Genomic DNA, 27,894 nt, shown 5'->3' on the forward strand with positions numbered 1-27,894 from the left:
ACTTGATCTTTTAGGACTTGTTTTAAAGTTTTGTTAGAAGGGGTATGGCTTTACTCTAGAACAAGATCAAGCCTACTCTTATGGCATGTTATGGACTGAATGTTTGCGCCCCCCCCCACATTCATATGTGGAAGCCATACCCCCCAATGTGATGCTATTAGGAGGTAGGGACTTTGGGAGGTAATTAGGGTTGGAAGAGGTCATGAGGATGGATCCCCCATGATGGGGTTAGTGGTCTTATAGAAAGAGACAGCAGGGAACTTACCCTTTCTCCACCAGGTGAGCACACATTGAGAAGGCCACCATCTGCAAGCCAGGAAGAGAGCCCTCACCAGAACCCTACCCTGCAGCCACCCTGATAATGAATTTCTAGCCACCAGAACTGTGAGAAACCAATGTCGGTTGTTTAACCCATCTCCCTGTGGTATTTCGTTATGGCCACCCAAGCTGACTAAGACATGGCATGGTCATTCTATGTCCCTACTCAGTGCTTGGACAGCCAACAAGCCTTCCCCTGTGGCTGGTCAGAACTCATGTGAATCAGGCTGCTGACAGCCCTGTCTCCTTGGTGTGTGTTCCTTCCTGGGAGCTGTTTCTTCCTGGTCTTTTGTGTGTGGCGGCTTAGCATCTGACTAAACCCCAGGGAGTCCCCAGCCCTGTTTCAGGTGTCCCTCTCCTCCGGCCCCCACCCTGGAAACCCATCACCCCGTGGCCTCTGATTCCACCCTCTGTCCCTCAGCCCCATAAGCCTCTGATGCTCTGTGGCCAGACTGTGTTTCTAGACAGAAAACCAGGTGACCTTGGGCCTCTCCACACTGCTTCCCTTTCTGTCCCACACAGCCTGTTGCTCAGCATCTGTAAACGGTTATTCCACATAGGTTTAGAGTTACTTATGGCAGGAGGAAGGGTCTGGTACCAGTACCTCCATAATAATCAGAAGTAGATTGACATGGGTGACCTCAAGGGACCCCCCATTTGGCTTCTGTTTCCTGTGAGAACTGATAGGTAACATCACTACAAAGAAGAATTGCAATCCCACTAGGCATGGGATGGGTCTGAGACTGGGCGCTCCTGTGGCAGCACCAGCTAGCGCAGCAGGTGGGGTGGGAGGGTCTGGAGATGGTCAACAGATAGGTACTCCTGGGGGTGATAAGACGGGGGGGAGCAGGTGGAGTGGGGACCATGGGAACCAGGCTGGAGAAGGAGGGGAGGGGGAGATGCAGACGGTACAGTGCTCAGAGGGGAAGCCGAGGGGTTAAGGGACTGGAGGGTTTAGGAGTAATGAGGAAGCAGTAGAAGCTTAGACATGCTGATCAGAAAGGACATTTACATGTCCTCTTTCAGAGGTGGAGTACAGGTTCTGAGTGTGGTCATGGGAGGGGTGGCAGAGTGGAGGAGGGATGGAAGTTCCCAGAGATGAGGAGGAAATAAAAACCTGAGCTCTTGTGGCTTTGGGTGAGATGTCCCTGGAGTGCTGAAGCCGCCCAGGATGTCACACATCTTGGTGTGACAAGGGACACAGTGAGCGCGGTGCCAAACCCTTAACGAGGAGCAGGTTGACAGTCAGCCGATGACGGTGGGGCAGGAGCCTTGAAGGTGGTACAGTCACAGCTGCGATTCCGAGGAGCATGGTGACACTGGGGCTCAAGGTCAATGTCCAGCCCCCAGCCTGAGCCCACGTGATGGGAGCACAGGCACCCAACGCAGCTTAGAGGTTGTGCCGTGCACAGAGCTCCACGTTCAGGTGGGTGCCACTCATACTGTAGACATTGTATCTAATGTAATGACTTCCCCACAGTGGAAGTAACTTGTCTTGAAGAAAATGTGCCTTTTTCTAAAAGCACTAAAATACCGTGTGGGCGGATGGTGCCCTGGATGGGGGCCTGAGCACCTCCACCTGAGATGCACGCAGGAGGAACATCGCAGGGAAGATGCAGGCTTCCGTTAGGGCCAGAGCAGGTCAGAGACCAAGGGGCTGATAAGCCGTCTCTTTGGCATGGGTCAGGCGGTTTCGGTGGGAATCCCGGAAGGGCCAGGAGGGCGCAGTGGGAAGTCGGGCCAAGGGGGAAGAAGCAGAGAGGAAAGTGGAGGTGAGAATCTGGGGGAAGAGGGAGGACTTGGGGCCCTAGGTCTTGGTGGTGACTAAGAGTGACAGGGACGCAGTGGGGAAAGGTGACTTTCTCAAGGTTTGCAAAGATAGAGTCACGGTGGTTGCTCAGTGGGGGAATAGGCAGGGGTCTGGGGCGGCTGGAGCTGGAGCTGGCAGAAGCCCTGAGCCCTCCAGACCCTGAGGACCCGGGGTTTCCGGTTCCACGCATCTCTGGGTTCCTGGCTGCTCAAGCCGTGCTGGACAAATTGGTGGCTCCTGGAAGTCCCCCAGAGTAGGGAGTTTACGATCCTCTCTTTCCTCCACATTCCCCTTCGTGTGTTGTGTGTCTCATCTCCACTTCTCTTTTCTCTCTTTGGGTCCCAAGCACAGAGTTTTTCCCTGGAGCATCTTCTCCTGGGCATAGGCTGGCTTACAGGTAGCATCTTTTAGGCAACACAGACAGTTCCCATGGAAGAAAAACATGACACACTTCAGGCTTTGCTGAAACGAACTTGTTACTTCTACACTCATCTGGGGCCGTTCCGTTTACCCGGACAGCTTCATCTCCACGAAGAGCAGCCCCCTCCCCAAAACAGAGACAAGGAGATACAGACAGGGGCTGAGAGAGGGGTCTGCAGCCCTGAAGGAGGGTCTCCTGCCTTCCTCGGAGACCCTCCCATTCCTGGAGGAGGGGTCTTCTCTCTGTCCATGGCTGGCCCGGTCATTTCTCCCAGTAGCCTTGGGCCCAATATTTTAAAACTCCTGTGGTAGCCAAGTACTTTATCAGGAGAAATACATGACTTCTCCCTTCCTGGGTGGGACCCTGTGAGTACCCAGCGCCACACGCGCACGTGGCCCGTCTTCCATGTTGGCATCCTGGCATGACCTGGCTCCCTGCCTGGGTCGGGGGGAGCCCAGCTGTGCCCGGGGAGCCCGGAGACCTGCTCTGTCACCACTTGGCACTTCAGCCAAGCTACCTCAGCTCCTTCTCCTAACAAAGGTTCCAAAGTGTCAGTGCCACGGGGAGAGAGGGGGTTATCTTGCTTACTGAGCAAACAGAGAGAAGCTTATAAAACAACCCCCCGCAGTGGGGAGCGTGCACTCTTCCGGCGGCCCTGGGATGCAGGCGAGTGTGGGCATGGGGGTCCGCTGCACCCGGCTCCTGGCTGCGCTCCTTCTGCTAGGGCTGTGTGCCCTGGGGGGGGCCCAGAAACCTGGTAAGCGAGGGCTCAGGTCCTCGAGGGGCCGTGGGGACCATTCGGACCAGCGAGCCTGGGGAGGCCCCTAGTGCCCCGAGCGCAGGGAGGGCGTGAGAGGTCCTTGTTTTCTGCCCCTCGGGGTGTCTCTGTTCATGTTAGTTTCCCTCAGAGAGAAAACGCAGGGGATGAGTTAACTTGAGAAGGGAAGCAGGTGGGAAGGTGTCCTGAGGTTTGGGATGCTAGCCACACAGCCAGCTCCTGTGTGCGTCCCCCCGCTTCCCCGCCACTCAGGAAGGGCAGCAGGGGGGCACTGGAGGGGGGTGAGACCTCCCAGGAGGACCCCCTTCAGGATCAGTAGGATGGCCTCAGGCTCAGGTGGGCGGGGGCTCCGGGAGAGGCTGGGTGGGAGGCCCACTAAGGGCTCCTAGGGGTCCGGCCTTGCCCACTTTCATCCCGACCTGGGCCTGAGTGCATCTGTCCACTCTCTTGCCAGAAGGTTTTATTTTTAAACTAAGAAAACCCTTTCAGCTAAGCCCTGTCAGTTCCTCTGAAGGACACTGGCTGGTTCAAATACGACCAAGATAAGACGGCCTTTCCCAGGGTGGGAGTGGCACTGCTGGGGGATCCCGGATGCGCCCGGGGGCTGGGGGCAGGGGTGGGGGGCTGGCTGAGCCAGGGCCTCTCCGCAGATCCCTGCCAATGCTCACGCGTGAGCACCAAGAACAGGTTGAACTGCGGCTTCCCGGGCATCTCCAGCGACCAGTGCTTCTCCGCCAGCTGCTGCTTCGACTCCAGCATCCCCGGGGTCCCCTGGTGTTTCAAGCCCCTCCCCAAGCAAGGTAATGTCCAGGAGAGCTGGGACCTCCTCCTGTGCCCCGGGTGGCAGCCCAGGACCTGGCTTCTTAGGGCTCCAACACCACCTGGGCCAGCCCCAGGGAAGGGAAAACGTGCCCCCACCCCTATGTCCACACTGGACCCCAAGGGGAGCCTTGTTGGAATCCGTTTTACAGTATTTGAAGAAAAAACAATTCTGAGGCCCCTCTTCGCTGTGGCTCCTGAGAAGCTTCTAAGGGCCATGAGGCATTAAGATCAGGGCATTATTAACACAGCTGCAAACAGACCCTCAATGTTAAGAAATTCACTTAAGTCTTCTTGAGTTACCTTTTGAGAGTGAGTTTTGTGCCTGTGCATATTATCAATTTAGAAAGTCCCGACTCCAAAGCGTGCACACAAAAGAGTCTGTGTGCGAAGCTGACCCGTGTGTGCAGAACTGAGTACCCTGGCCTCCTGTCCACAGCCCCCGAGGCTGCCGGTCAGAGGCTCCCGGGCTCCGGGGGAAACAGGCCCGAGGGCTGGCTGTTGGTTGGTTGTAGCCAGGCCTCTCCCGGTAGTGGGAGCATCGCTGGGTTTCAATTCTTTGCTCTAATGCTTTACATCCTTAAAGGGTCCCCACAGGAGGTACGGTGGGCCACCCCGCTTTACAGAGCATTGTCAAGTCCAGGGAGGTGAGACGATCTTCTCTCCAGACATTCTGACTTTTGGCATCAGGAGGAAGGGGTGCCCACCTGCTGGCGCCCACTCTTAGCCCAGGGGTGACAGTCTCAGAAGCCCCTCATGCTACCCCGAGCCTGTGAGCCCAGCGGCACTCCCCTGGGAGGATGGAATGGACATGTCTGGTTAGCTAGCTGGCCTAACTGAGTCCCCTTGTCGTCCCCAAATCCGGTGGCACGCGGCAGAGTCGGAGGAGTGTGTCATGGAGGTCTCAGCGCGCGAGAACTGCGGCTACCCAGGCATCAGCCCCGAGGAGTGCGCCTCTAGGAAGTGCTGCTTCTCCGACACCAGCCCCCAAGTGCCCTGGTGCTTCTTCCCGCTCTCCGTGCAAGGTAATGTCCAGTTCCTGGACAAGGATGGTTCTCGAGGGCAGTGGGAGCTGGGGCAGAGGAGGTCCTAGGCTGGGCAGGATGCCTGATGCCATCCCGGCCAGGCCCCTGGACCCAGCGGGTGACCAGTTCAGGAAAAGTGTCCTCGTGTAGGAAGCCACCTTATTGTGAACCAGCTCAAAAGGCAATTCCAGAATGTTCTCAACAACGACAGCTTCTTTTTAATAAGTTAAGCCCTCCAGCCTTCCCACTGTGGCTTGTGGATGGTTGCAGAAAGCATCCCTTTCTCAGCCGCACCCCCAGGTCCCAGCACAGTGGGGTGGTGTCACTATTTGGGGTGCTTTGAATGCCACGTGCTGTGCTGGGCATAGTGAGAGGGACCCAGAGTGAAGCAGATGTGGTTTCTTCTCTCGTGGACCCCGCAGTTCTCTCCCGTGACCACGAGTGACAGGTCCTGCCCCAGCGCCAGTCCCAAGAGAGCCCATCTCCCCTCCCCCACCACCCCTCAGTTACAGTGTGTCCCTGACACTGAGTTTGATAAGATCAAGGAAAGACCGGGTATTCCAAAAGGTGGTGAGAATGCACTGATCCTTGAAGGACGCCTCTTCCCATTTTGAGAAAATCAGTGTGCTCTGAAGAGCATGGCCTTTACTTTCAGAAATTTCCAAGTGATTTTTTTGTGTGACCTAAGTGTCTACCTGGAAAATTACCAGTTATCTGGGGAGAATGGACTCCCAGAGGGCATCTGGCCCCAGGGGACTGTGCCCCGCAGCCAGCTCCTTCTCCAGCAGGGACGGCTGGACTAAGGGCTATAGTCCCGTGAACCCACGGGGCCTTCTAGCTCAGGCACCCTGGCTCTCTGACGTGCTCACCAACAATGTCACGTTTAAATTTCTAGACTGTCATTATTAAGAGGCAGTGGCTTCAGAGAACCCCTCAGGCTCCTTGGATGTCCTGAAACTAAAGAAGAACGTGTACCATCTTATGGTTTCAGATTTCATGTTTCCCGAATTCCTGGGTTTTCTTAATCTGCTTTTTATCCTTTTCAATGGCTTCACATGCAATTTCTTCAAATAAAGAAAACACTTAAGATCTGCTAAATTTCATTTTGGCTTCACTGACACAGAGGTGGCAATAGCAGTGTGTGTGTGTGTGTGTGTGTGTGTGTGTGTGTGTGAGAGAGAGAGAGAGAGAGAGAGAGAGAGAGAGGTTGAGAGTACGAGTGTGTGTATAATTTTAAGATTCTTTCATTTGTTAGAAGAGCAAGAATTCATCTATAACATTCAGGCTACTCTGACCGTGAAAAAGTATTGCATGTAAGGAATTTCAGAATCCATGATCCCTTTATAACTCGCGTACTAAATCACTGTATTAAAATTCAAATGATTTTACCCCAAAAAACATACTAAAAATTATATGCTGCTCTTGGAGCAACATATAATTTCAGATTGCAATTACAAAACGGCTTTGCTTTTACAAATGCATCGCAGACCACGTGCTTTTGAAATTCGTGCCAGGAACCCAGATACCTCTTCCAAAGGTGAGTCGGGGCTTGTGCCAGATTAGCTCCTATGAGTCTCCCCTAGGCTTGGGAGCGCACGGCTGCAGCGTCCGTCGCGTTGCGATTTGAAAGCCGTTCCAAAGAGGTAGTTGACAGCTTCCGTCAAGGCTTTTATGAAGCGTGTGTGAAAGTCGTTGCGTGAAAAATATTTCAGGCATCCGGGTGAAGGGGTCCTGGCATTCATCGGCTCAAGGGTGGAAGTGCAGGCGGGTGACCCCAGGCCAGACTTTCTGTGGCCTGTCCCTCCTCCCTAACCCTCCTCCAGCCCGGGGCCTATGGTCTCCCTGGAAACCCGGGGCCTCTCCTTCTAGGTGACACTGGCTTTGCATTGCAAAGAGGGAATTTTAAAAAGTGTTTCTTTCGGGAAGGGACTTGGCCTCACATCCCCTCTCGGGACACCTATGTTGAGAAGGGGGCCCCATACGGTCTTAGGTCACTGAGGCATCTTCATCTTGCTAATAACACACACAGAAGCTCCATGAAACAACGGCTCTTGCTGGAACACGGGGTCTGAAACATTCAAGACAAGTGGCCGGTGGAGACAGGCGCGGCCTTAGTGAATCGATTCCTCACCGGGAGCCATGTCCTCACGTGCGGTTCGCCTGTCCCGACTCAGCCCCGCGCTCGGCCCCCGCAGAGCCAAGGCCGGCCCAGGTATTGGCACGTTGGGGAAAGGGTCTTTGACACATGAATTCTTCATACCCACAGCCCCGGGGTTGGGAATTGGGCTGTGCTGCTCCCAGAGCGGCCCTGGCTGTCTTGGATTTGGGGTCTGGTGGAAGCTTTTGGTCTCAGGCCTCCTGTTCCGGGGCTGCAGGTGCGGGAGCCCTGTTTCTTTCTCAGGAGTCCTCGCGCACGACCCCAACCCCACCTCCTCTCGTACGTTCTCTCTGACGCGTTGACGCCCTCATTTCCCAGCCGGCTCCCGATGGCCCTTCTGATAACTGAGCGCAGACTTCTAGATTTTGAAGCAATTTCGGTGGCGCTCCCCGGGGGGGGCGGGGGATCCTTAGGCCATTTAAATCTTTTTGACGTTATTTCCACACCTCCGCTTGCTCCAGCGCCATTGATTACAGAGAACGGCGTGGCCCCCCAGAGCGGTTCAGACCGTCCCCGTCCCCCTTCTGGAGGTGGCCCATGGGGAGTGTCCTCGTTGCCCCTGGAGCAGCAGCTGGTGACATCCGACCCCCCTCCGTCAGACAACCGACCTTTCTTCCTCCCCCCTCCATCCCCTCCTCGGCTGGGCCTACGCCCTCCAGGGGCACCCCTAGCCCCGCTGGGCTCAGCTGGGACATAGCTGAGGGTGGAGAAGGGCGGGCTTGGTGCAGAGGGTCTGGCAGGGGGAGGGGATGGCAGCTCCGCCCCTCACTCCCACTGTCCTGGTCTCCGGGCTCCGGGGCTTCACCCAGGTCCTTGCCTGGCTGGTTCAGGTAATGAAGGTGCTTTGAGGCAGTCACAGGAGAGGGGATGGGCCAGGTCTTTGGGGCGGAAACAACAGGAGACATCACAGTGCTGGTGTGTGACCTCGGGGAGGTTCTCCACATCTCCTGAGATGTGGTTAGAACAGTGTCGGGCACGTGGCGAGGGCTTCATGACAATTAACGCCAGTTATTGTTATATTCGCACATACTGACCCGATAGTCCAGGCCCTATTAAGTGGGGGGACAGATGCGATCTCCTTACCCCAGTGCCCGGTCATCAGCCCCTCCCAGGTCGCCCCTGCTGATGCAGGAAGGCTAATCCCTGCCAGGTCCCCTCCCCAGGGGTCCTTCTGTGGCCCTGGCTAAGGCCATGGTCTTAGTGGACAGCTGTACCCACCGCAGGCTGGGCCCCAACTGCTGGACCTCCTGGGAACACCCTGGGAGTTGGCCTGGCCAGCAGCGTTCCCGTGAAATGAGGGGAAGCTTCATCTTCCCTCTCGCTACACTTGGTGGGGACCCCGGAAGGGATGCTGAGCCTTGGCACCCCACGGCCTTGAGAAAGTGGCTGAAGCGGAGTGTCCTCTGCAGTCCCCGAGCCCACCGCTTCAGGGCCACACACACAGAGTGCAGCGTGTTTCTGGGGTTTGCACACCTAAGCATCACCTGCGTGCTGAGCAGTGCCCCTTCCCCTGGCTGGTGGCCTGTCTTGCTACAATGAGGTGACACCATGCCTCCCAGCCAGGCTGGCTCGGGGTGGCGTCCTCATGGACCTCTGCTCTCCCCTGCCCGGTGTCCCAGAGCCCTTCCCCCGGTCAAGCCCTTCCCTTTTCACAGCCTCTGGCCCTTCCCCAGGGCTTGTCTGCATCTGTGTGAACAGTTGTGGGAGGTTCCAGGACATGCTGGCAGCTTCCTGGGCTTCCCTGCAGCCCAGACGGATGGGGACTAGAGGAGCAGCCTCACTGCACAGCCCCTGGGGGCCGGATCCCCGCTCCAGCCCAGCCAGGCCTCCCTGGCAGCTCAGACACACGCCCAGGTGTCAGGTGCCTGGGTTGATACTGCTCCGGGGCTGAGGGGCTGGGTTTCCAGAAAGTCCCGTGGGTGGCAACTTCTGTATTTATTTCCTGGGATCCAAAGAGAGCTCAGCACTTAATGAAGATTCGACCTTAATTTAGCACAGTCAGAAACGCGGCTTCAAGGAAGGAAGGCCCGTCCTGTTCGTGTCAGGACACAGGTTTAATGAACTTCGGAAGGTGTTTCCCCGTGAAGAACCTTCAGGCCCAGGATGCTCGCAGGGCTGTCTGTCCTCCAGTGCCCTCTGCTGGCCACCCTGGGGACTGACGCACCCGCCTTCACCAAGGGGCAGGGATTTGTCTGACAATAGGTAGCCTCCTCATGTCCAGAGATTGGCCTCAATAACTATTGTAAAGGGGGAAAGGGGGGAGTGGGAGGAATTAGGAGATGGGGATTGACATATATACACTATTGATACTATGTATAATAGATAACTAATGAGAACCTACTGTACAGCACAGGGAACTGCTCAGTGCTCTGTGGGGACCTAAATGGGAAGGAAATCCGAAAAAGAGGGGATATATGCATACGTAGAGCTGATTCACTTTGCTGTACAGTAGAAACTAACACAACATTGTAAAGCACCTGTACTCCAATAAAAATTCTTTAAAAAAAGATTGTAAGTTGCTAAACTTATAAAGTTGGATCAGACCGAATTTACTGATACGGGTTCACGAAGCAGAAATGTCACATGTAGTGTTGCAGCCTAGGAACTTGGAAAGGGCTCTCTTGCTGGTTTGAAGACGGCCACCTTCTGGCTGTCCTTACAGGGACTTTCCTAGGTGTATATACATGGAATGAGAGGCAGAGACTGAGATAGAGACAGAGCGGGACAGGGAGAGAGAAAGCTATAAGGCCTAATCCTATCAGGTCACGGCCCTACCCTGATGACCTCATTTAAGCTTAATTACTTCCCTAAAGGCTCCATCTCCAAATACAGTCACATTGAGGCTTAGGGCTTCAACAGGTGAATCTGGGGCCGCAATTTTGTCATAGCGTTGACCTTTCATTCAGCTCACTGTCTTTACACCAGTAATACTGATAATTGTTATACATTGAGGTTTTTTTTTAAATTAGCCTTATTGAGGTATAATTCAAGGCAATAAAATTTGTCTATTTTAACTGAATCCGTTCAGTGAGTTTTGAAAAATGTTTGCAGTTGTGTAAACACTACCACAAGGAAGATATAGAAGATCTTCATTCCCCCCCTCAATTCCCTCACGCCTGTTCATAGTCAATGCCCTCCTTCCACTTCCAGCCCCAAGTAACCAATGAATCTGCTTCCTTTCACTATAGCTTTGCCTCTTCTAGAATTCCTGTAAATGTAGTCACGTTGTGCATGACCCTTTGCATCTTTCTTTATGAGATTTATCTGGGTCATCCATGCCTGTTGCTTGCTGAGTAGGATTCTGCAGGAGGGCATTTCACTGTGTGTTTACCATTCCTCAGTCGATGGGCATTTGGGTTGTTTCCGGGGCTTCACTCTTAGGAACAGACCTGCTGGGGACAAGTGTGTACGAGTCTGGAGTTGGCTGTGTAAATACCTTTTCTCTTGGAAAATATCTGCTAAGTAGGATCGCTGGGTCGTATGGCAACTGTTCTGTTGGACTTGATAAGAATCTAACAAACTCTTCTTGCAAAATGGTTGTGCCATTTTGCCTTTCCACCAACAAAGCATGAGAATCCGGAGGTTTCCCACACCCTCTCCAGCACGATGTTGTTAGCGTTTACTTTGAGTCACGCTGCTGTGTGATGGGCATCTCATTTCCACTTTAATTTACATTTCCCTAGTAACTAATGATATGGAGTATCTTTTCATGGGCTTGTCTTTTTTTTTTTTTTTTTTTACTTTTTCTCCGGTTAAGCATCTGTTCAAGTCTTTTTATTTTAAATTGATTTTTATTGGAGTAGAGTGGACTTACAATGTCTTGTTCGTTTCTGCTGTACAGCAAAGTGAGTCAGTTATACATATATCTACTCTTTTTTTAGATTCTTTTCCCATTTAGGTCATTGCAGAGTATTGAGTAGAGTTCTCTGTGCTCTACAGTAGGCTCTTATTAGTTATCTATTTTATATACGGTAGTGTGTATATGTCAGTCCTACGGTTTTCATCAGGTGTTTTGTCTGCTTTATATTGAGTTCTAAGAGCTCTTTATCCGTTCTGCATACAGATCCTTTATCAGATTTATGTTGTGCAGATATTTCTTCCAAGTCTGAGACTTGCCTTTTCATTTCCTTAAGTATTTTTCAAAGAACAGATGTTTTTAATTTTGTAGAAGTCCCATGTTTTCCATTTTTCTTTCATGATTCACACTTTATGTGCCCTAGCTAAAAAAATTATTTGCCTAATCCAAGACCACAAAGATTTTCTAGTATGTTTTCTTCTAGGAGTTTTACAGCCTTAGCTCCTATATTTTGGGTGTATGACACATTTTGAGGTAATTTTTTCAGTGTGAATTTTGGCATTCTCCTTTGCTTTTTTTTTAATTCTCTGGAACAATATATGTTGCACTGGGACTATTTGGTATTTGCAGCATTGTTAGAATTTCTCTGTGAGACCATCTGGGCATGGAGGGTTTTACAGAACAAATCTGTAAAACTTGATAATGTTCTCTCTTTCCTCTATGGTTGATCTGAGCTTCATGCCTCTACCAGATCACTTTGGTAAAGGGTGATTTTCCTAGGAACTTGTCTATTTCATCTAGATTTTCAAAATGAGCTGCATAAAGTTATTCAGAGTAGCCTCTTATAATTTTTAAAGTTTCCTCTATTGTAATAGGTGTTTCCCAAAGAATTCTTATTTTGTTTATTTGGGGTTTCTCTCTCTCTCTCTTTTTTTTTTCTATTTTCTTTATTAGGTTCGCTAGTGGTTTGCATATTTTATTTTTCAAAAGAACCAAGATTTTGATTTATTACTTTATTCTTGTTCTCTGAGCTACTTCATTAATTTCTTCATCTTTGTGTTATTTTGGCTTGCGTTCCTATTCTTTTCCTAGCTTTCTGAGTTGGGAATTTTCTTCCATTATTACTGATATGTGTTTAAAGCTATACATTTTCTTTTTTTCCTCCCCCCCGCTTGCATGTTTTGTTTCTGCCATACGTGGGCCTCTCACTGCCTCTCACTGTTGTGGGCCCTCCCGTTGCAGAGCGCAGGCTCAGCGGCCATGGCTCACGGGCGTGGTTGCTCCGCGGCACGTGGGATCTTCCCGAACCGGGACAAGAACCCGTGTCCCCTGCATCGGCAGGCGGACTCTCAAGCACCGCACCACCAGGGAAGCCCTACACATTTTCTTTTGATCACTATTTTAAATACTCTTCATAGATTCAGAAATGACGTGTTTTTATTACCATGATTTTTAAGAAAGTCTGTAATTTTGGTTTGTAGTTAATCTTTTAGCCACAAGTGTTTAGTAGAGATATTTAAATTTCCTTATGCAAGAACCTTCAGAAATGTTGTCATTATTTTCTAGTTTTTTACATTTGACCATAGAGTGATTGTCACATGGCTACCATATGGAACACAATGCTTTCTTTTGAACAAACATATGATTAAATTTCATGAATATTTCACATGCACTTAGGAAGTTGTGTTTTGGAACCCACGTTTGGCTGCTGGCGGCTCCTAAGCCAATAATTCGAGAGGCAATTGCCGGTAGAAAGGAAAGTTGCTTCAATCAGAAAAGCCAGCCACCTGGGGAGAAGGTGGACTCGTGTCCAGAGACCAACTCCAGAGATTCTGCTCAGCCACGGCAGTTTTAAATGGAAAAAAAACCGGGGTGGGGGAAGGGGCGAAATCTCAGTGAACTATGGAGTCAGGAGGTTGGGTTCTGCATCCTTCTCCATTGAGTGCAGACTGGATGACTCTTCAGATGTCATCTTTTTTTTTTTTTTTGCGGTACGCGGGCCTCTCACTGCTGCGGCCTCTCCCGTTGCGGAGCACAGGCTCCGGACGTGCAGGCTCAGCGGCCATGGCTCATGGGCCCAGCCGCTCCGCGGCATGTGGGATCTTCCCGGACCGGGGCACGAACCTGTGTCCCCTGCATTGGCAGGTGGACTCTCAACCACTGCACCACCGGGGAAGCCCCAGATGTCATCTTGCCCAAGTGGTCTGCAGGATTGCCAAGGGTCTGTTGGGGCAGAGAGCTGGTCACCCTTTAACTGCTTACTTCTTCATCCTTACTTATTTTTATCTAGGGAAAGAATCAACAGGTCAGACACGGCATGGTGGGCATTGAGGAGAGCACATGTCAGGAGTTAGTTTCAATTGCTTAGTGATCTCATTCCTATCATTAGGTTCTTTGTAAGGTTAGAGGGGAACAGAAAAGGGGAAACAGGAAAGGGGCAAAAGAGCTGCTTAACAAATCCCCACTTGTCAGACATCACTCCAGTTCTAAAGGGTTATGGGCAAAAGTCCGCCTTCTGTAACTGATGGGCAAAAGTCCATCTTCTGTCACTTCTTCATGCTAAATAGAATGCCGTATTCTCAGAGCGGAAGATGTCAACATGGGTCTGTAGCATCTCTGGGCTGACAATTTTGGTTGCCCGCTTACAGACACGGGCAGAGCAAGCTACAATTATTTTGATGCCCACAAAAATATAGATTACTATGAGCAATCATGTTAATCCCATTCTCTTGAGACCAGTTCCTGGAATTGTGCTATAGCCACAGACTCAGTACTGCTCAAGATGGAGTAGCTTATGTCATGGCTGCAGTCTGGTCACCATGCAGTTAGCTTTTCCTCTCCAGTGGCAGTTCCAGCATCCGTAAAAGCAATTCGGGAATGTGCATCAGACAATGAGTCTGTGACTCTATTGACCTAATTATTAACTACTCGGTTTTGTACTTGGAGCAGGCAGGGGCTTCAGGGTTCTTCTTGGTTCCAGTTGTATTATCAGGCCTTAAGTTCGACATATGTATGTCCATAAGATCTACCTGATTGATTATATTGTTTGTCTATCTTTTCTTACTTATATTTTTGTTCACATGACATACCCAGAATGGTGTCCTCATCAACACAGCATGGTGTTCCCAACTCAACATCAGCTGTGTTTTTCTCTCTTTCTGCATCACCTATGCTTTCTGGTTAGTAAAGTAGAATACCTTTGCCCAGCCCCTTATTGGTACAAAGATATTTGTAACTGGTATACCTTCATGGTGAATTGTGGCTTATAAAATGTCCCTTTGTTATGTATAAGTGCTTTGTCCTGAATTCTATTTCGACTGAGGTCAAGACACATCCCCTGCTTAATGTCACATCAGTTAAATCACTTTTGATCCTTAGTGTTTTCAAGTTTACATTTATTAGCAATATATTGACTGATTTTTAATCATAATGACAACTAGTTAAAAGCAAGAAGCAAGAGAAGACTGGTCAAGAAATACAGGAAGCTAATGAGGAGAAAAATCATAAAAGTAATAATACCGAAAATTCATCTTCAGATCTTCAGCAGAGAAGTTATCTGAAGAATTGATTTAAAAATCTTACAGAGAACATCAAATTTCTCCAGAAAGTAAAAATGTTAAGAAATAAACACAACTGTAATAGAAATGACTGCAGTTTTAAGGAAACACCTAAAAGAAAATATTTTTATATCAATTCACTTTATCCTACACCATACAAAGTTACTGCGACTTATTTTTTTGTAATTCCTAGAAAAGCGTTTGAGGGTTTTTATGTTTTACTGTGAAAAGGGCACAGTGGAAGGGGCTGGGAAGCCCGGCTCCAGGGCCTGCCTCCACAATTCCTTATAACTCGGAACCTCAGAATCACCCCAGCAGTTATTTATTAGCTACAGAATCTCTGAATTTTTCTACTTTATGGCTACATCATTCTGCAGAAGGTACCTTGGAGCAGTGAGTGTATTGAATTATGGTCCAAATGACCCTCATTAAGGCAGATAAACCCAGCACAGAGATCCTGCCTGCCTGCTCTCAGTTTCCTTTATTAGAGTCTATAAAAGTGGCATGATAAGCAAGCACCCAGCTGGTGGTTCTCCAATCAGTTAACAGCCTTTGGGCACTCGCCCGGAGCTGTGCAATCTGCTGGACTGCTAACTTCTGGCCTCAGGGTATAGCCCTCGCGTACAGGGCTCCTTATCCATGAGCTCCAGGCCAGGTCACCTCCTTCCTTCTCCTCCGTTAGCCATCCCACTTCCACACTCACCTACTGGGAGGACTCCCATCCCCCGCAGCTGGGGTGCCAAGGAATTGAGCAGACAGCAGCTTCCAGCTCAGGGAGAAGAGCTGGCAGGGCAGGGGGTGCCAAGGGTCTGGTCCAGGACTGGACAGCTGCTCTGGGCACAAAACCGAGAGTGGGACCCAGTCCCTGAGGCCAAGTCAAGCTGACCTGAGTCTTGAGGGATGGAGAATGTTTATAGGGTTTGCCCCTCCAGATTATCACAACTGCACTAAAGCAGTCACCTTGTATAGGACTCCTGTAATGATGGCAACACCACCTGCGACCAGCACGGGAATGACGTGTCGCCCATTAGATTATCCTGACATCACTGCTCCAGCCTCATACCCACCTCGGAAGGCGTCCTAGTTGCCCATCAGGAAACCACAGCTCAGGCATGCGGGGACACCCACGAAAGCTTGAATCCAGTTTTCCGTCTCTAGATCCCACAGGACCATCCGCTCTCAACCTTCCTGCACGACAGCAAAGATGACATCATGGAGGGTCCAGGTCACGACCACTGTGCTTGGTCCTGGAGCTGCTGCCACGTGGACACCAAGTGCTGGGGACCCTTCTGCCCAGGGCTATCCAGGGTCTCTCACCACATATGCTCCAGTGTCAGGACTGTCTCACTCTGCCCTGATGCCCTGGAAAGAGGCGTGTTCTCGCTACATCTTCAACTTCCTCTTTCTCACATTTAGGACAACATACCCCCATTGCCCCCTGCCTGGCAGAGCCCGATTCAGGGTATCCTGTATCTTTCATGTTGATATACCCTCTGTTAGGAAGAGTGATGTGCAGACTTCGGGGCCCCAACAGTCACATCTTTTCCTCCCACACGACTGCCTGTGTGTTTTGAATTTATTTTTGAAATCAGCATATTCACCCACTCAATCCTTCCTAATATAATGAATATGAAAAAGAATGTATATATATGTGTGTGTGTGTGTGTGTGTGTGTGTGTGTGTGTGTATAACTGAATCACTGTGCTGTGCAGTAGAAATGAACACAGCAGAGTAAATCAACTGTACTTCAATAAAATACATTTTTTAAAAAATGAGTAAGTTTGGGGAATGATAACAGCTTCCTTTTATGCAAATTGATGTCGGATTAATTTAATTATTCATGAAAGGCTATGTGTTATTCACCTCTATTCAGATAGAATTAGAAGGTATATACATAATAGAAAACAAAGCCCTAAGTTGATTATAGAAGTTTTTCAATTAATTTCAGGAGGAAAGAATTCTAAGGTGAAATTAAACTTTGGGACAATGTTATACCATTTCAATACACATACGACCATGTAAAAATAAAGAAATATGGATTATAGAAAAATAAATAAGTTGTTGTATTGTGTGTACTTTTAAAGATATAAGCTATTTGGAGTACAATGGAGTCTTTCATGTCATGTTAACCATTTACTTAGTAAAATACCCCCCAAACATCTAATAAAAAGTATTCCTAACGTTTGGAGCCGCTGGAGGGAAGTAGCTGCAGCAGAAGGAATGCTGCGTGGATTCCGTAATGAGGCATCTGGGTTTGAGTTCATGGTGCTCCCTTCGTGACCACAGCTTCCCTATCAACTGTGACCACATCACCTTCTCCCTTTGGAACCTCCCCAGGGTATCTGGGCCAAAGGCTGTGCACACAATGGATGTTTAGTAAATATTGACTGATTTTTCTTTGCTCAGTAATGTATCGGCCTGTGGGAGTTGAACAAATATTAACGCTTTGGTAAAACCTCTCAGACAGTCAAACACAAGCTATCATGTGAGCGCTGTGGGTATGAATCATCTGTTAATGAGCCTTGGTTTTAGCTTATTTACATTTAATATGCGACACAGGGCTACTCTGAGTCTTGAGAACATGTGAGCTCCTTTATAACCAAGAGCTACATGTAGGGAGGCTTTGGCGGTTGAGGTAGGCTCTGGCCTGTCGATGTTGCCATTCTTGATGGTCTCACACTTTGCTTTCAATTTCCTGGTGGACTGAATTCTTAATGAGGGGAATATATTATAGCCGGGGAAATGCATTCTCTGAAATACTGAAATGATGGTGAGTATGAAGGGTCAACCTGAGAGATAGGCTTGCTTCAAACCCATGTGGTACCTTAGCACATACCAGCCAGAGTCCCTGTGGGCAGCAGCCCTGGAGAGGTGGCAACCGTGAGGAATTCTCCTCCATGCAGAGAAAGCTCCTTTCCCGCTGTGTAGACAGCTTCGAGGGATCCGTCAGAGATTCCAGTCTGGGTAGCGGATACATCCTCTTTGCAGTTTTGATGGTCCAGTATGGCTTTGTTTTTGGCGACACGTTTCTCACTGGACGGATCTGCTCTCCGTATCTTCTGAATTCCCTACAAACTACTTTCTACGCAGCGGAGCCAACAATGGTCTGGGATGTGGTGGGAAGAGCCAGGGGTGAGATATGGCTGCAGTGTATGAGATGTAAGGTGCCTTCAGTTCTGATCATTCTTATCCTGCATTGTAGTGAAAAACTGAATAGGCCATTTGCTCACCTCTGCTGGAATCACTTGCTTTTTGAACAACTTAGTGGTCATCCCTAAGAAGTCAGAACCACAACCTCCAGTTTATTTTCTCTGACGAACTTTGAGGTGAAGGATAAGCTGCTACATGGTGTGGGGGTCACACTGAGAGCACATTTGATCCAGGGATTCTATATGATCCAGGGATCGTATAAAACATGGTCACTTACTGGACGCTTCCCTGGTGAGATGCTAAGTCACGATCACGAATGTTGTCCATCCTCACCCAGGGATGTAGCCGGGTCTTGGTAGAATTAGTAGAATTTGGCAAATCTACTAATATACAGAGAAAGTTGGGATTGCACTGCAGATGTCCAGGGACCTCGGAATTAAAATAAGAAAACTCGAAATGGCTTGAGACTTTTATTTACTCTTAAGCTGGATGCTGGGTAAGATTTCAGTGGTTCCCTCCTTCATCCCTGGGCAGACACATCTCTTTGGTATTCACTGGGCATCCAGGATGGGACGTTCAAATGGCTCCCAAACCGGGTCCCCAGGGTTCTGACCCCAAGTCTTAGTGCTGGCCTCTTCCAGGCCTGCCTCACTCTCAGCCTTTCCTCTCCCTGCTTCCCGGACCACCTTATTTATTTGGATATTTTTAATGAAAATTTTAAGCTGCCATATTTTAAGCCCTTTTCCTCAGATTAACAGTGTGTAATGTTATGGGCATCTATATATGTGCTACCCAGATTTATCCACCTTGGACTTTGGTTCTATTTGCCTAGATACCTCTCATTTTATAAAAAGAAATAAAACAATAAAAGTGCCCCCTTAACCCATCTTTTTTCCCTCCCTCCCCAGAGTCAACTGTCATTCTAAAGTCAGTGTACGTTATTTCCATCATATCCATAAACATTCTATAGTATTTGTTGTTGTTTTTAAAATAATCAGAAATGGTAGGGACTTACCAGCGGTCCAGTGGTTAAGACTCCATGCTTCCACTGCAGGAGCATGGGTTCGATCCCTGGTGAGGGAACTAAGATCTCACGTGTTGCACAGCACAGCCAAAAAAAAAAAAAAGAAAAAATCAGAAATGATACCATAATATGCAGGCTTTTCATCTTATATTGTACAGTTAAATTTTGAAATTTATTTCTATTGATCAATAGGTCTGATTCATTTAATTTAACATAGAATGCATTCCCCTACTGATAGGCAATTAGGTATATTATTCCCAGTTTCTTCCTTTTGGAACGATACGGACTTGTTCAGTTTCCTAGGTATTGCCCAAATGCTTGCTGGGGTGGATGTGTCAATGATGTCCTACCAAAATTAAGAGTTCCTAATTCTCTGCATCCTTATCAACATTTGGTGATATGTCATTCTAATGTTAGTTTACTTTGTAATTATCAGTTATGAGTGAGGTGGAGCCTCTTTCCACATCCTTATTGACTACTTAGGTTTCCCTTACCTTACACTTCCTATTTGTGTATTCTAAAAACCATGTTTGTCCTTTGTGACCTTAGTTTGTAGGAGTTCTTTGTGTATCCTTGATAGCAATCCTCTGTCAATTATGTGGGCTCCAAATATCTTCTCCACGTTCAAGACTTGACTTTTTACTCATCTGTCACATATTGATACATATGTAGTCTTGATTTTAATTGAGTCATATTTATCAACTGTGCCTTCACAATTTGTGCTGTTTTAGAAAATCCTAAGAAACCTTTGAAACAAAAAAGTTATAGGATACAAAGTTAATATAAAAAATCAATTGTGGTTTTATATATTAGCCACAAGCAGTTGGAAATAAGATTGTCTTCTGTGAATAAAGTCAATTTTACTTCTTCCTTTGTGATCTCTACTATTTTTTTACCTTGCCTTATCACATTTTCTGGAACCACCGTCATAATGTTAAAAGAAGTGGTGCGATTGAGAATTCTTGCTTTGGTCCCAATCTTAGAATGAGAATGTCCAGTATTTCACCTAAAGGTATGATGGTACTTGTGGGGCTTCTTTTTGGCCGATACCCTTTATCAGCTTAAGAATGTTCCCTTGTATTCCTAGTTGCTGAAATTTCTATCATGCATGGGTGTGAATTTTGTTGAACGCCTTTTATGCATTTATGAAAATGATTGCATGTTTTTATTTTCATTTTCCTATTAATGTGGTAAATTGCATTAATTATCTGATGTTAAACCTACCTTGTTTTCCTTAGATAAATCCACCTAAATCCTGATGTATCATTATTTTTGTGTCTTGCTGGATTCAGTTTTCTAAGATTTTGTTAGGTATTTTTGAATCTATATTCACAATGGTCTTTCATAATTCATAATGTATTTGTCAGGTTTGAGTATTAGGCTCATGCTGGCCCCATAAAATGAGTTGGGAAGTATTTCCTTCTTATCTTTTTTTTCTAAGTTTGCATTAAGATTAGAGTTCTTTGTTTGATAGAATGCAATAGTGAAACCACCTTAGCCCAAAACTTTCTTTGTAGGAAGGTGTTTGATAGTAACTTCAAACATTTTAATAGAAATAGGGATATTTAGATTTCGCTATTTATTCTTGTGCTCATCTAGGTAAATTTTGTTTTTCAAGGAATTTGTCCATTTCATCTAAGTTGTCAAATTTGTTGGTATTAATATTAATTAATATTATTCTGCATATTACCTATTTTTCCTTTTAATGTCTGTAGGACTGTAGTAATAGCCCATCTTTCATTTCTGACGTTGGTAATTTGTGTTTTCTTTAATTTTTGTTTCTTCATCAGTCTAGTTAGAGGTTCATCATTTTGTTAATCTTTTCAAAGATCAAGGATTGGTAATTTTTTATCTTGTTCATTTTTTTCTATTTTACTTCTGTTAGATGTTTTGATAGTTTCCCATAGGTACTGAGGGCTTTGTGCATGTTTTAAACTTTTTTTCTTCTCTGTTCTTCAAACAGGATGATTTCCCTTGCTCTATCTTTAAGTTAACTGACCCTTTCTACTGCCATCTGCATTTTGCTAAGTCCATCCAATAAGTTTTAATTTCACATATTGGAGTTTTCAGATTTCGAATTGTTATTTGTCTATTTTATTACCATTTTCTTTCCTTTTATTTCCTTCCTTCCTTTCTTCTATGATTTTCTATCTTTTCATACATTGTGAGCACATTTTTCTTTACTTCCTCAAACATAGTTATGGTTTTAAAATCTTTATCCTATTGTTGCAACATCTGGGTCATCTCCGTTTGTTTTTTCTCTTAAGAATGCATGACACTTTCCTGTTTCTTTGTCTTTTAGTAATTTTGGATTAAATACAGGATAATATATTGTTATGTTGTGGAGACTCTAGATTCTCTTACATTCCTCTGAAGACTGTTATATTTGTTTGTTTGTTTGTTTTAACACACCATCTACTTGGTTGGATTCAAACTTCAAACTCTGCCTCTTGAGTGGCACTCAAACCTCAGTTCTTTTATTTTAGCTGGAGTCTGTCCTGCATACACATGGTTCAGAGGTCAGACCAAAATTTGGGAAGCGTTTTTACACAGAATTTGGGGTTCTCCCTGTGGCTCTCTCTTTTTGGGAATTTCCCCTTCACTTCCCAGCTGCTGGGCTTGTCTTGTTCCCTGTATGCTAGTTACTTAGGCTAGAAAGACTGTAGATTTTCTGTTGGGGTTTTAGCCACCACTAGACAATATCAGCCATGGCCTACCCTCAGGCAAAAATCCATAAAGATAGCAAATTCACTCCATTCCCTTCCTCCAAGTGTCAATGTCCCTCTAGGATCTTACAGGGCATTTTTGTTCTGTTTTCGCTTCGTTTTTCACTCCCCCTACAGGTCATTGTTTTTGTATATTTTCCAGAGTTTTCATTATTATATTCAGAAGGGTTGGGTCTGGTGTGAAGTGGCTGGTCATCTGTATTTTCTTTTTAAATTTTAAGGCTTACTTTCACTTTTGGGTCTTTAATTTATCTGGGAATGTGTTAATATGAGTTGTAAGTTGTGAATCTAAATTTACGTTTTTCTCAATATGGATAATTAAGAGATGCTTAGTGTTGTGATGCAAGGATCTAAATTTATCCTTTTCTGATATCAATAACTGATTGTCCTGATACCATGTACTTAGCTGTCCTTTCTTTCCCCACTGATATGAAGTCTTTTTCTGTTATTATCCAAGTTACCTTATGTAAATGGATCTATTTCTAGGCTTTCTGTTCTGTTCCAGTTGTCTGTGACTCTATCACTGCACCAATACTTCTTTGCTTTAAACACAATTTTTGAATAATCTGATTAGACAGATACCTTCTGATCCTTCTCTTCCTCTTTTTACTACTTGTTTTTTAAAAGTTTCACTGGATATCTTTGGCCCTTTACCTTTCCATATAAATACTAGGACCAATTTGTGGTGTTTCATAAAAATCTCCCTTAGGGATTTTGATAAAAAATGCATTGAATATGTAGTTTAATTTTGAAAAAATGGCTACCTATAAAATCTAGTCTCTTCAACAAGTGGTGTTGGGAAGGATGGACAGCTACATATAAATCAATGAAATCAGAACACTTCCTCACACCATATACAAAAATAAACTCAAAATGGTTTAAAGACAAATATAAGACATGGCACCATAACTCCTAGAAGGGAACATAGGCGAAACACTTTCAAACATAAATTGCAGCAACATTTTCTTGGGTCAGTCTCTCAAGGCAAAAGAAATAAAAGCAAAAATAAACGAATGAGACCTAATCAAACTTAAAAGCTTCTGCACAGCAAAAGAAATCATCAACAACCAAAAAGACAACCTTCAGAATGGGAGAAAATATTTGCGAATGATGTGACTGACAAGGGGTTAATATCCAAAATATACAAACAACTCATACAACTCAATATCAAAAAACCAAACAACCCAATCAAAAAACGGGCAGAGGACCTAAAGAGACATTTCTCCAAAGAAGACATACACATGTCCAACAGGCACATCAAAAGATGCTCAACATCACTAATTATTAGAGAAATGCAATCAAAACCACAGTGAAGTACCACCTCACACCTGTCAGAACAACTATCATCAAAAAGTCTACAAATAACAAATGCTGGAGAGGATGTGGAGAAAAGGGAACCCTCCTACACTGCTAGAGGGAATGTAAATGGGAACAGCCACTATGGAAAGCAGTATGGAGGTTCCTTAAAAAAATAAAAATAGAACTACCATATGATCCAACAACCCCACCCCTGGGCAGATATCCAGAAAAGAAGAAAACTCTACTTCAAAAGATACATGCATCCCAGTGTTCATAGCAGCACTATTCACAATAGCCAAGACATGGAAACAACCCAAGTGCCCATCAACGGATGAATGGGTAAAGAAGATGTGATACATATATATAATGGAATATTACTCAGACATAAAAAAGAGTGACATATTGCCATTTGCAGCATCATGGATGGACCTAGAAATTGTCATACTAAGCGAAGTAAGTCAGACAGAGAAAGACAAATATTATATGACATCACTTATACGTGGAATCTAAAAAGTAATACAAATGAATCTAAACACAAAACAGAAACAGACTCACAGACATAGAAAACAAGCTTATGATTACCTAAGGGGAAAGGGGGTGTGGGAGGGATAAATTAGGAGTATGGGATTAGCAGAAACAAGCTACTATATATAAAATAAACAACAAGGCCCTACTGTATAGCACGGGGAACTATATTCAGTATCTTGTGTAATCTAAATCTATTTCTATTTATGTTTACATATATATATATATAAATGAATCACTATGTTGAAACCAGCACAGCTGAAACTAACACAATATAGTAAATCAACTATACTTCAATCAAAAAACGTACAAAAAAATGTGGTCTTCTTATCCATGAATAGGCACCTCCCTACTTATTTAGTTCTTTCAGGGGCTTCAGTAAAGTACACAATTTGTTTATTTATTTAGCCTTCTGTTGTGCTATGAAGTCCCTCATGAGAAGGAAATGTTCGTTTACCTGATTTTGTTCTCTCTCACTAGAGTCTGTCACAGTGACCTGCCCATTAGAAGATCTCAAGAAACAAACTTAGAACTTCTGTCTTTGGGTTTTATATTCAATCAAGAATAAATACAGTTATAATCTCTCTTCTAGGTCCCCTACCCCTAGGGTCATAGGATGTTAAGAGTGGAGGGTCAGCTGCGACATCCAGAAACAACAGATGTCATGTTTCAACGTGAGATACAGACCATGACATCTTAAAAGTAATTTGGACTGTTAGATGAGTCTTAAATTTTGTGCTTGTATTGAAGCTATAAAAGCTTCATGAGCAGAGAATTTTGGAGAAAATGACATGTGAGAACATTCAGAGAGAGCTCTTTAGGTGCTGTGAGTCCTTCCCACTCCCATCTTGCCCCAACAGGGAAGGAGGGTGGGTGTGCCTGCCCTTGATCTCAAGCCTGGTGGGCAAGGCCTAGGGGGACCACTGAGAGAGCTTGGTCCATGCCCGCCATAGTTGGGGGTGACAGAAGGCTCGTTTCTGACTCTTGAGAACTCTAATCTCAAGCAAGGAACAAGATGAGCTGTTAGGATCTTCCTGCAACCCAGAGTTTGTTGGGGCAAAGGATAAATAAATGTTTCTACTTATGAACCAGAGGCGGGCCATGGGGCCTAGGGGAACTCTGTGCATCCCCTCTAGGGCTTGTACAAGAAGTGTGAACTCTTCTTTTTTTTTTTTAAATAATCTAACTACCAATTTTTAAAAAAATTTTTTAAATTAAAAAATTTTTATTTTGGCCATGCTGAACAGCAGGTGGGATCTTAGTTCCCCGACCAGGGATCAAACCCGGGCCCTGGTATATATCTGAATATATATAGGTACCTGAATATATATACAGATACACAGCCATAAATCTACAATACAATTATCATGCTACCACTAATTCCTTTATAGCATCAAATGAAATCAAATTCAGAATTTTGAATTTAATTGTAACATGGAGCTTAAAGCTTCAGTTCCTGACAAGTAAGTTTTGTGACTTTAGGGATTATGGGATCACCTGAGTTTTCATCCCAAAAGGAAAAGAATCGGTCCCCACTGAATGGGAAATGAAAACAAAGACACTTAATGATGCAATCCCACAGGCCCTGTGTGGTTACTCTGCTCACTGACTACTGGTTAGGGCCTGCAATGGCCTGAATGTTTGTGTCCCTCCCAAACTCCTGTGTTGAAATCCTAATGCTCCATGTGATGGCCTTTGGGAGGTGATGAGGTCATGAGGGTGGAGCCCTCATGAATGGGATCAGTGGCCTTATACATGAGGCTCCAGAGATCCCCAGCCCCTCCCGCCATGTGAAGTGCAGATGTCTCTGAGCAGGCAGGCCCATCTATGAACCAGGACAATGACCCTCCACAGAAGGCCTCAGTGCCATGATTCTGGGCTTCCAACCTCCAGAGCTGTGAGAAATACGTGTTGTTTATAAGCCGCTCCATCTGTGGTGCTGTTACAGCAGCCTGAACACACTGAGACAGGGCTGGATATTCACACTCATACCCACGAGCACACTGCCTGCCAGGGCACAGGCATGCAGGTCAGAGCATGACGGACCATGACACACTCATGTTTGCACCCCTTGGCTTTGTGTCTGTTTCCAGAGCTTTAGAGAGCGCCTTGCCAGTGCCCCATCAAAGCCTCACGCTGTTCAAATCAGACTCAGAAGTGACTGCCATCGGTGAGGGGCTGGTTGAGTGCCCTCTTGGCGGGTGGCCTGGGACCCACACCTGCTGTCCTGGCATAATCGCCAATAGCACCCCATACTCTCTGAACAGGTCCCAGTTTGGACAACTCACGACACGGTCACCTCCCTTGGGCCTCCCCTGGCGTGGGCTGCTCCCTGCCCTGGCCCATGAGGCCCTGATTGGGAAGTGAGACCGCTGCACTTCCCTGCTGGTCAGTGTGGTCCAGCCTCCCCAAGACAAGGAAATTGGAATAAAGGACGCATGGGGATTATTTGGGTGACGTGTGGAAGCATGGGAAGGGATTCAACAAGCACGTGGTGATTGATTATAGCCTGTGATTCACAGGGGCCAACAATCACATGCGCACAGTGAGGACAAATGCAGGGGCCCGAGACAGGGGTGGAGTCACGGTCTGCACAGCAGGAGGGCCAGGGTCCCAGGCGGGGGGCACTGGGCACTGGGCACTGGGCAGAGTGCATCCAGTTCACCAGGGGAGGGTCAGGGTGGGGAAGACGAGGGTCTCTTTTCAAAACAACTGTCGAGATTTTTAGCTGTGCCCTCCCCTCCCTGCCCCTCACCCAAGAAAATACAAGTTAAAATAGACCCTCAGAGCTGGGTGTCCCTTGGGGTGACCATAACAGAGTACCACAAACTGGGTGGTTTAAACCACAGAAATCCCTTCTCCCACAGTCTGGAGGCTGGAAGTGTCAGCGGGCTGGGCTCCCTCTGAGGGCTCGCCCCTGTCTCCGGGCTCCTTGGGTCTGTCCGCGTTCCTTGTATCTTAGCTGTATCTCCCGGTCTTGGTCTCCGAAGTCAAGGGCATCTCCCTGTCTATCCGTGTTCACATCGTCTCCTTTCTGTGTGTCTGTCTCTGCATTTCCTCCCCTCTTATAAGGACACCAGTCAGATCGGACCAGGGACCCACCCTACTCCAGCCTGACCTCGTCTTAACAGAAACACTTACATCTGCAACAACTCTGTTCCAGATAAAGCCATGCTCTGAGTTTCCAGGAAGGACGTGAATCTGGGGAGGACACGCTTGTATACCCAGCACACCTGCAAGTCATTCAGTGACGGCGGCTTGATTCACAGGGAAGAAGTGCGCGGTGGCTTTTATCCAACTTGGCTGGCGGGAGGTTGGGGTCCCCGGGGTCTCCTGCAGCTGCGGGGCTTTTGTCCTGCCCCGCCTGTACCGGGGGCTCTCAGGGACCACCTCTGTCTTCCATGGCTGTCCCCCTGGGACACAGCACAGGGCCAGGGGCTGGCGTTCGTCAGCCCCAAGTGGAGGCACACCCAGGTGCCGCCTTAGCGGCTGCCAGGCCTCAGCTTCCTGCTGGAGCCCGTCCAGCTGCAGAGAAAGGCCGTCTGGGTCCAAAAGGCAGGGCTGTCCACGAGGGGCCGGGCACATCCGCTCCCGGCTCCCAGCTCTGTTTACTTCTGACTTATCTCTGTTCCTTTGGGTGCCCTGATCATCAGCTGACTTGTTCTTAGGAACATTTCCTTGGTGTCACGGCACCTGGGGCTGACGCAATAGCTCCAAACCCAAGGGAGCCCTCGACGTAGAGGTCACTGTGGCAGCATCACCAGATATGTACCTTGAGCTGGACGCTGCTTTCCCTGAAACCCCCAATGGCTGTCACATGCCCCTGTATGTGGTATGATGGGTGCTGGCCCAGGACTGGGGGCAAGAGATCCAGGGTCCATGAGGGGCGTATTCGGGCCCATAACCTCCGTCCGGACTCAGGACCCGCTGTCCTCTACGCCTCCCCTACAGCCGGTGCGCGGTACATGTGCACGACTCCAAGCCCCCCGCTTGTCCTCGGTGTAAACCAGGAGCCTCCCTGAATCGGTCCATGGTTCGTCCCCAAAGCATACACACTCAGGTCCGCCTCCTCAGGAAGGGTCGGGCTGGAGGGAACTCTGTACGGAACACAGAGGGCAGGGCCACACCCAAGGCAGCTGCAGAGCTATGCGACAGCTGGTCAGCAGGAAGCTCCCTGGGGAGGTCTGTGGCCCCAGGGCTACTCTAGGTGTGTGGAAAAATGTGACTTTGTACCTTCTATCTCTGTGTGGCTCTCTGCCGGCTTGAGTAACCCAGAGGGACGATATCAGAAAGCTGAGGGGTGACATGGAGTATTTGGCCCTGACTGTATTTTCTGTGAGGTGGTGAGTTCACAGTGACTGCCTGGAACACGCTTCTGACCTTCATCCATCTGTGAACTCCTACTCATCCCTCAAGACCCAGTGCAGATTTCACCCCGGATGAGAAGCCTGCTGGGCAGCATTCTGCCAGGTCTTGTGGCATCATACC

At 47.3% G+C, this 27,894-nt stretch overlaps 1 protein-coding gene and 1 long non-coding RNA gene across 5 annotated transcripts; one reads left to right on the plus strand and one right to left on the minus strand.

Annotated features, from left to right (window-relative positions):
- Nucleotides 1-3,227: 3,227 nt before the first annotated feature.
- TFF2 (trefoil factor 2) lies at nt 3,228-5,239 on the plus strand (the record flags this gene model as incomplete). The annotated part of the gene is made up of 3 exons (XM_082840413.1): nt 3,228-3,306; nt 3,978-4,127; nt 5,025-5,239. 3 exons carry the CDS (start codon nt 3,228-3,230, stop codon nt 5,237-5,239), a joined length of 444 nt encoding a protein of 147 aa, XP_082696539.1.
- Nucleotides 5,240-12,477: 7,238 nt separating this feature from the next.
- LOC309961880 lies at nt 12,478-27,563 on the minus strand. 4 transcript variants are annotated; one of them, XR_014326205.1, is made up of 4 exons: nt 18,848-27,563; nt 17,519-17,788; nt 15,750-15,870; nt 12,478-13,411 (listed from the first exon to the last, which is right to left on the minus strand). It is a non-coding gene; the product is annotated as an uncharacterized lncRNA (long non-coding RNA). The 4 variants fall into 4 exon arrangements; XR_014326206.1 differs by having other exon boundaries at nt 17,519-17,873; XR_014326208.1 differs by lacking the exon at nt 17,519-17,788 and having other exon boundaries at nt 12,497-13,411; nt 18,848-19,602; nt 26,548-27,554.
- Between the last annotated feature and the right edge of the window lie 331 nt (nt 27,564-27,894).

Source organism: Leucopleurus acutus (genome assembly GCF_964270905.1).
Source record: "Leucopleurus acutus genome assembly, chromosome: 5".
Classification (NCBI taxonomy): domain Eukaryota; kingdom Metazoa; phylum Chordata; class Mammalia; order Artiodactyla; family Delphinidae; genus Leucopleurus; species Leucopleurus acutus.